Here is a 9,188-nt window from a genome sequence, read left to right as displayed (position 1 = left end):
TTGGCACAGGATAGAGCAGGGTTTAGGGCTGTTGTACGTAGGGTCGCTATGAGTCGCAAACGACTCCATGGCACATAACAACAACATAAAATAAATTAGCGAGGGTGTCCCTCGGAGGCAAGGATGGTAAAACTTCATCCCACAAACTCTGAGTAAATTGTTGGAAGGGAACAATCACTGAAAAAAGACATCATGCTGAGAAAGTTTGAGGTTTAGAGAAAGAGAGGAAGACCTCTAACATGGTGGATTGACGCAGAGACTGTAGCAATAAGTTGGAGTATATTAGTGAAGGTGAGGACAGTACAGAATAAGGCAAGGTTCAGATCTGTTGTTTATAGGGTCACTATGACTGTAGTTGACTCGAAGACACCCAACAACAACATGGCCCTCCACTGTAAGTTTCTTGTCTTCACCAACAGATGCAACCTCTTCTTTATCACACTCTACCTTTGGTTTATGTACCATTCCTGTGAGTGGGTTTGGATTTGCCAAGAGCAAGTGCCATCTCCGAGCTACTCTGCCATCTTCCAGAAGCTCTGGGATGTGCACATTTTGGGGTGCAACCAGATTACCAGCTAGAGTGGGTATAAATAGCCATCTCTGTAAGTTGCCTAAAGATGTCTCAGAAGACTGCCTGAAGTCTCCAGCAACTTGTATTTTTTTTTTCTCATAACAAATTTGTACTTACTTTTATCATGTATACTTCTGTACGCTGACTCTGCATTTGCACTTTTTAATTCTTTTTCTTGAATTAAATCCTCTAAATTGTGTATATTTCAAACTCCACAAACCTTTCATCTGCCTTTAAATGCCATATATGGCAGAACTACTATAAAGTTATTTCATTGTTCCTCTTTCTTGTTTTCTCATTATATTAGAGAATTCCCTAGACAGAATAGCCAAAATCTTAAATGAGTTTCCAGTTTAAATGTTTCATCGTGACTTTAAACATCATCTTTTACAGATCACTTATAATTGGACAGTATTTTTAAATCCAAGAAGAAATGAGCACCTTGTAATAAGCAGGACATTTAAAATACAGAGCAGGTGAGTTCTCAAATGTGTGAGTCTTTGGGCCAAAGAAAATGTTAACAAGTTTTCTTTAAACACATAATTTTTCTAATTTATTTTTTCAAGTTTAATTTTTTTATTTTTATTTTTTATTGCGATTTTAATGAAAGTTTATAGACTTTGGATTTCCATTCATTCATTGTTGCACCTTTTCCTCCCTGCCCACTCCTCCCCCATCTCTCAGGCTTGGACTCTTAGAGGACTACTCCAGTTTAATGATGTCACTAACTATGATTTATATGTTTCTAGTTTGTGGCATATTATTACTGTGCAAAGATCGGAGTTTAAATAGCTATCTTTGCTTTGGTCAGCATGTAAAGTAGCCAACTATGTGGAGAGGAGGAAGAGAGAAAAGTAAGTAGGTAGGATCACACATGAACTTTCTTCTTTCCTGGTTAACTGCCAGATATCAGTGTTAATAACCCAGTGGCATTTTCAGTGAAGCAGGACCTGCTGCCTCAGGTGGAAGAGGAAGTAACTAGCTTTCCCCTAGGGAGCTGCCTGGGTTTTACACCACCTCTCTGTGTTCCCTTCTGTGTGGTTAGGCATCAACTTGAGCACTTGTTACATTCTGTCCAGCTCTGAGTGTGGCCACAGTTGATACTAATTAATGATACAGCATTTGGTTTCTTCACCAATTGGGATATATTTGTTTCATTTACAGAGACTCCATTTTGATCACCATTGGAGCTTCCTTTCTGCAGAATCAGGCATTTCCTGTGTTGATGACTTATCAGTACCTCCATGTAGATGTGGAGACACAAGTAATAATCGCCGCAGCCATACTAGCAGGGGTCTACATGCTGATTATTTTTGAGGTACATTTATATCTGCTTTGACCACAAGTAAAAAAAAAATTAACATACTGTTGTTGCTATTGTTCAAGCCAATATGCTCACTATGACTTACAGTGACCCTATGAAAAACAGATCTGAACTTTACCCTTTACTGCACCATTCTCATAATCTTGTATATGCTTGAGTCCATTGTTACAGTTGTCACAGTCACTGTGTCAGTCTATCAGGCAGTCTTCCTTTCCTTCTCTGGCTCTCCACCTTTCCCAGCATGATGCATTTTTCCAAGAATTGTCTTTTTCTGACAACATGACCAAAGTATGTGAGATCAAGTTTCACCATCCTTTCTTTTAAGGTACTCCTAGTTGTACTTCCTCCCATAGAGACTTATTTTTCTTTTTTTAGTCCATGACTGAGATATTCAAAGTTCTTTTCCAATACTACCATCAAAGGCATTAATTCTTATGTCATATTAGGCATTGGAAACTCTCAATTCTGGCTTCTTAGTCAAAGTGGTAAATATCCCTAGTGTGGGCAGAAATGGGACTATGTTATGAATCTTAGTAAGATGAGTTTCTAAAGCACAGGAAAAGTTGGCCTGAGAAAACTAAGAATGCACATTAGTCTCACCTTTTCTGGGAGTGTGACTTTCTTTTTACCCGTTTTAAGATTCAACTGTAAAGATGAGCCTGCTATTAGATCCGTGCCTGCCTTACTTTAAGGCATTTCTGATTGGAACTTTGACACTGTAAAGGCCACATGCCTGAGAAGATAGTTTATTTACTACTTTATCAAATGAGCTAATGGATATTTTCACAGATGGATTTTTATATCTTCTAAGTTTGCAGATTCTAGACAACTACAAGTGTGTCTGCAACTTAAATTATAAGAAGTATAGGATCTGCGGTGCTAGACACAGTGGATTTAATTGTGAAATAGCACTTTATGGTACCTGTATTAGGCTGAGTTCTCTAGAAAAGCAATATCAGTGAAGATGAAGGAGAAACTAACTCATAGCTGATCCTCCAGTGGCTTTCCAGAGACTGTAAATTTCATGGGAGGAGTTTATCCATCTTTTTCTGGAAAGCAGCTGCTGGATTTGAATGACCTGCCATTGAGCAGCCACTCCTTACTTACTAGGCCAGCAAAACACTTTTTTTCCCATTTATTATTAATTTCAATGAAAATTTACAGAGACTTTGGGTTTCCATTCATTCATCGTTGCAATTTTCTCCCCTCCCAACCCTCCCCCCTAGTACACTACCCTCTTGGAAAAGTAAAAGAAAAATTCTTTCATTGTTTTGCAATCCCTCCCCCCACGTCCACTCCACTATGCAGCCTTTGCTCTGCTCTGGACTCCTGTCATGACAAAAATTCCTAATCCCATATCCCTTTTAAACAGTTTTCTCCCTCATCTGTTTCAATGCAGTATACATTATTGAACCCATCTTTCTCAGTCTCCCCCCAACCCCGAGGTCAGTCCTGTTTTACAACAGTGGCACATGGAGTATTTGTCCTTTTGTGACTGAGATACTTCACTCAGCAGAATGTCCTCCAGGGTCATCCATTTGGAATAGTATTGCATGAGTTCCTTGTTTTTCAATGCAGCGTAGGATTCGATTGTGTGAATATACCACTGTTTCTCTATCCATTTGCTTGTTGATGGGCACTTAGGTTGTTTCCAACTCCTTGCTTTTGTGAACAAAGCCGTGATAAACATGGGTGTGCATATATCTGGTTGGGTGTCAGTTATGGTCTCTTTGTGGTATATTCCCAGTGGTGGAATTTCTGGGTCAAATGGTATCTCTATTTGCAACTTTTTGAGATAGTGCCATACCGCCTTCCACAGTGGTTGCACCATTTTACACTTCCACCAACAGTGAATAAGGGTTCCAGTTTCTCCACAACCTCACCAGCATTTGTTGCTTGTTGTTCTGTTAAATTTTGATATTCTGACTGGGGTGAGATGATATCTCATAGTTGTTTTGATTTGCATCTCTCTTAGAGCTAGGGATTTTGAACATTTCTTCATGGGTTTGTTAGCCATCTGAATGTCTTCTTTGGTGAAGTGTCTGTTCATATCCTGTGTCCATTTTTCAATTGGATTATTTACCTTTATCTTCTTGTGGTACTCAAGTATTTTATAAATTGTAGGTATAAGTAAGTTAATTATCTGATATGTCATTACCAAATACTTTTTCCCAGTCTGTGGCTTCTGAGGGGATACAATTTTTTTATAAATGATTTATTATGATAATTACACTGCTTTAGTAAGTTACTTAAATAATCTTTGAGTTTTATCCCTGCAGTGGTTTGACTTTGTTATATTAAAATATACCTTTAAAAGTGATTTTTCAAAATTTACTTAGATAAGAAAGCAAAGGCTGAAGTGATTTCTCTACAAGTATTAAAGGATGGAAAAGCTGATCTAGTGTCTCTGTACAAATATCCTTGGTTAGTACATCTGTGGTTGACTTGCTTTCCTAACAGAAATTTCAAAAACAGATAGATTTTTATGTTTCACTTTCTTCATGTTGTTGTTGTTGTTACTTTGTCTTATATATTTCACTACCATTTGAATAATAATTAAATGCAAAGATACTTTCATGTTTCAGTGTTGACATTGTACTCTTAATTTTATTAAGTATTTACCTGTGAACCTTTTTTTAAAAAATAACAATCTTAGCTACTTTAAAAAAAAAAGAAAGAAAGCTGCTTTCCTTTTTCTGAGCAGTTGAAAAAACCGTTGAAGGCTAGATAAAACAGGTTCTCTACAGAAGCATGTAGTAAATTGTCATTATTTTGAAAGTAGCTTTCTTTAGAAAGTAGACAAAAGGTGGTGGTGGTTGATGGTGGTGTTGGCATTAGCATGGGGTCTAGATCTTGAAATTAACCTGTAATGTGCTTGTATTCTTATAAGATATGGTAAAGAATGAAGATGTGCACATAATTTTATTTTGTTTAAAGGATTTTGTTTAAGTCCTTTGTTAATGAATTGAAGTTTTCCCTGAATTGTCTTTTTTTTTTTTTTCTCTTTCATTTTCCAGATCATCCACAGAACCCTGGCTGCCATGTTGGGTTCTCTCACAGCATTAGCAGCACTGGCCATGATTGGTGATGTAAGTTTCAAATAATCTCAGAAATTAGACTTAGTCTGATATTTCCTATTCTTTAAAATAATATTTCTACTTTTTCTTCCAGGAAATATGTTAGAGGTTTGAACTAACAAATTTTACCTCAATTAATATTTTTCACCTAATTTTGTTATAGTCTAGATGTAATTTCACATTTTACATGTAGGTCAGGAAAGGTTCATCAAGGCCATGCATCTGTCCAGACTCATGTAACTGAGTATTGACAGTACTAGACCTGGGTCATATTTTGTTAGGAGGTAGAAGAGGTTGAGATGAAGGTTAGGGCTGTATCCCTAGACCTCAGGAAGCCTTTAGAGAGTATGTATGGTGCTTGAGGATGAATAATTAGTAGGGTTGTGCTGGAGAAGAAGCTTGATGTTGTTGGAATAATTCTGGAGAAGAATTGAAGAAATTCTAAACATGATAGCACAGAAAAATAGATTTGAAAACAAGTATATGGAATTTTTTAGCACAGTGACTGCATCAATGGATTGAGTATGGTAGAGATCATGAAGGTGGTACATGATAGGACAAAGTTTTGATCTATTGTTCATAGGATTACTATGATTTGTAATTAACTTGATGACACCTAACCACAGCAACATCAACAGCAACAACATATGGAATGTAATGGTTTATTTTCTAACAGTTACTAAAGATGTCCAATAATAACCAATTTATTAAATAACAAGTTTAACAAATTTTGTATGTTTTAGGCTATTTATTATGTAGTTTTAAAAAAAAATTATAAGTGTAGCTCTAGCCTGAAAAGTAATAATAAGAACTTGAATTTTCTCCTGGCTAGTGTTGCACAGGAGTGCAACTGATTACTTTTGAAGAGGGATAGTAGAAAAGCTCATTATTATCAAGTAAGAATAAGGCCAGGTACCAAAAAGCTGCATGGTCCAAAGTAACTAGCAACAACACTAAAAAGAACTCAACACAATGATAGCAATAAAACCTCGCCTCTCAATAGTCACATTGAATGTGAATGGTTTAAATGCACCACTGAAGAGAAAAAGAGTAGGAGATTATAAAAAAATCAAAATCCATCTATATGTTGTCTACAAGAGACACAACTGGAAAATAAAGATAAAGAAAGACTAAAAAGAAAAGGGTGGGGAAAATATACCAAGCAAATGGCAACCAGAAAAAAAATGCAGGAGTAGCAATATTAATCTCTGATAAAATAAATATCAATGTAAAAACCATCACGGAAGATAAGGAAGGTCACTATTTAATGCTGAAAGGGTCAATAGAACAAGAGGACATAACAAAAATAAGTATCTATGCACCAAATGAAAGATCTGCAAAATACATAAAACAAACATTAACAAAACTGAAAAAGGAAATAGACAACACTACTATAGTACTTGGAGACTTCAATACAACCCTCTCAAGAAAAGATAGAACTACCAGAAAAAAACTCAACAGAGATACTGAAGAATTAAACCACTTGACGTCATAGATATGTATAGGCTAATGCGTCCCCCAAAAAGCACAGTGTACCTTCTTCTCCAATGTACATGGAATGTTCTCCAGAATAGATCACATTATAGGTCACAAGGCAAGCATCAATAAATTAAAAAACATAGAAATAATACAAAGCATCTTTTCAGACCATAGTGCTACAAAATTAGAAATTGATAATAAGAAGATAAAGGAGAAAAAAACATACATTTGGAAGCTTAACCACATCTTGCTTGAACATGACTGGGTACTAGAAGAAAAAAATGAAATTAAAAAGTTTGTTGAAACAAATGACAATGAAAATACTACTTACCAAAACCTCTGGGAAACAGCCACAGCAGTAATCAGAGGTCAGTTTATAGCAATAAGCAAACACATCAAATGGCAGGAAAAACTATTGACTCTCTAACTGGACACCTCCAGCAAATTGAAAAAGAATAGCAAGAAAACCCAACACCCTCTAAAAAAACCTGAAATTATAAAAATCAGAGCAGAAATAAAAGAAATAGAAAACAGAAAAACAATTGAAACTATCAATAAAACTAGGAGTTTGTTCTTTGGAAAGATTAATAAAATTGACAAACCACTAGCAAAACTCACAAAAGAAAAGGAGGAGAAGACACAAATAATCCGAATAAGAGATGAATCAGGCAACATCACAACAGAGCCAACTAAAATAAAAAAGCTAACAGAGTATTATGAAAAACTATACTCAAACAAGTATGAAAACCTAAAGGAAATGAACAAACACTTAGAAATGCACAACTTACCTAAACTGACACAAACCGAAATTGAACATCTGAACAGACCCATTAAAAAAGAAGAAATTGAAAAGGTAATATAACAACTCCCAACCAAAAAAAGCCCTGGACCAGATGGTTTTACAAGTGAATTTTTTCAAACATTCAGAGAAAAACTGGCACCAATTCTACACAAGCTATTTCAGGAAATAGAAAAAGATGGAATTCTCACAGACTCATTCTATGAAGCAAACATATCCTTGATACCAAAGCCAGGAAAGGACACCACCAAAATAGAAAACTATAGGCCAATATCTCTTATGAACATAGATACAAAAATCCTGAAAAAAATACTGGCCAATAGAATCCAATGATACATCAAAGAAATAATTCACCATGAACAAGTGGGATTCATAACAGGTATACAAGGATGGTTCAACATAAGGAAAACAATTAATGTAATTCATCACATTAACAAAGCAAAGAACAAGAACCGCAAGATCCTATCAATTGATGCAGAAAAGGCCTTTGACAAAATCCAACACCCTTTCTTGATTAAAACACACAATAAAATAGGATTAGAGGGAAATTTCTTCAACATTGTAAAAAGGTTTTATGCAAACCCAAGAGCCAACATTGTTCTCAATGGAGAGAGGCTAAAGGCATTCCCAGTAAGAACAGGAATTAGGCAAGGATGCCCACTATCACCTCTCTTATTTAATATTGTTTTGGAAGTCTTAGGGAAAGCAATAAGACAAGAGAAGGGGAAAAAAGGTATCCAAATTGGCAAAGAGGAGGTAAAATTATCTCTCTATGCAGATGATATGATAGTATACTTAGAAACCCCTAAAGACTCAACAAGAAAACTATTGGACACAGTGGACCAATTCAGCAAAGTAGCAGGATACAAGATCAACATACAAAAATCAGTTGGATTTCTCTACAGTGACAAAGAGAATATAGAGCCTGAACTAAGAAAAACAATACTATTCACAATAGCTAATCACAAGATTAAATACTTGGGAGTAAATTTAACCAGAAGCACAAAGAATCTCTTCAAAGAAAATGAGAAAGCATTACTGCAAGAAACAAAAAGAGACCTGGAGAAGTGGAAGTATATCCCTTGCTCATGGATAGGAAGACTCAATATTGTGAAAATGGCAATATTACCAAAGGCAATTTATACATTTAGTGCAATCCCAATACAAATACCAGTCCCATTCTTCAATGAGATGGAAAAGGCAATCTCCAGTTTCATTTGGAATGGAAAGAAGCCACAAATAAGCAAAGTACTCCTTAAAAATATAAGAAATGTAGGAAGCATCTCACTCCCTGATTTCAAATCCTACTACACTGCCGTGGTGGTTAAGACAGCATGGTACTGGTACAATGAGAGACATATAAATCATTGGTATAGAATTGAGAACCCAGAGATCAGACCATCTATCTATCTATGGTCAACTGATTTTTGACAAGGAGATGAAATCAGTTAAGTGGGGAAATGACAGCATTTTTAACAAATGGTGTTGGCAAAAGTGGGAAACTATCTGCAGAAGACTCAAGCAAGATCCACACATCACTCCATACACAAAACCAACTCTTTGTGGAGCATGGACCTGGGACTAAAACCAAGGACAATAAGCTTCATTAAAGAAAAGGTAGGAAGAATGCTAGAAGTCCTAATCCACAACATAAACAGTTTTCCAAGTATCCTGAAAAACCTACAACCAGGAGACGATAAAAAAGATGAATGGGATAAGACTCAAATCCCTATGTACATCCAAAAACTTTCCCAACAGGGTAAAAAGGGAAGCCACGGACTGGGAAAAACTATTTGGTAATGACATATCAGACAAGGAACTTATACCTATAATTTATAAAATACTTGAGCACCACAATAAGATAAAGGGAAATAATCCAATAGAAAAATGGGCGCAGGATATGAACAGACACTTCACCAAAGAAGACATTCAGATGGC

General features: G+C 35.9%; 1 protein-coding gene across 1 annotated transcript in view; it reads left to right on the top strand.

The window, feature by feature from the left end:
- Nucleotides 1-9,188, top strand: part of OCA2 (oculocutaneous albinism II) — a 569,803-nt gene that overhangs the window by 96,725 nt on the left and 463,890 nt on the right. The window contains exons 5-7 of the mRNA XM_006898594.1: nt 965-1,047; nt 1,736-1,889; nt 4,913-4,984. Of these exons, the coding sequence (XP_006898656.1) occupies nt 965-1,047; nt 1,736-1,889; nt 4,913-4,984 (309 nt within the window). The remainder of the gene's footprint in view (nt 1-964; nt 1,048-1,735; nt 1,890-4,912; nt 4,985-9,188) is intronic.

Source organism: Elephantulus edwardii, unplaced genomic scaffold (assembly GCF_000299155.1).
Source record: "Elephantulus edwardii isolate Elephantulus edwardi_28Jun2011 unplaced genomic scaffold, EleEdw1.0 scaffold00234, whole genome shotgun sequence".
In the NCBI taxonomy this organism is placed as follows: domain Eukaryota; kingdom Metazoa; phylum Chordata; class Mammalia; order Macroscelidea; family Macroscelididae; genus Elephantulus; species Elephantulus edwardii.
Note: the sequence above shows the minus strand (reverse complement) of the source record. Positions and strands in the feature narration are given on the sequence as shown.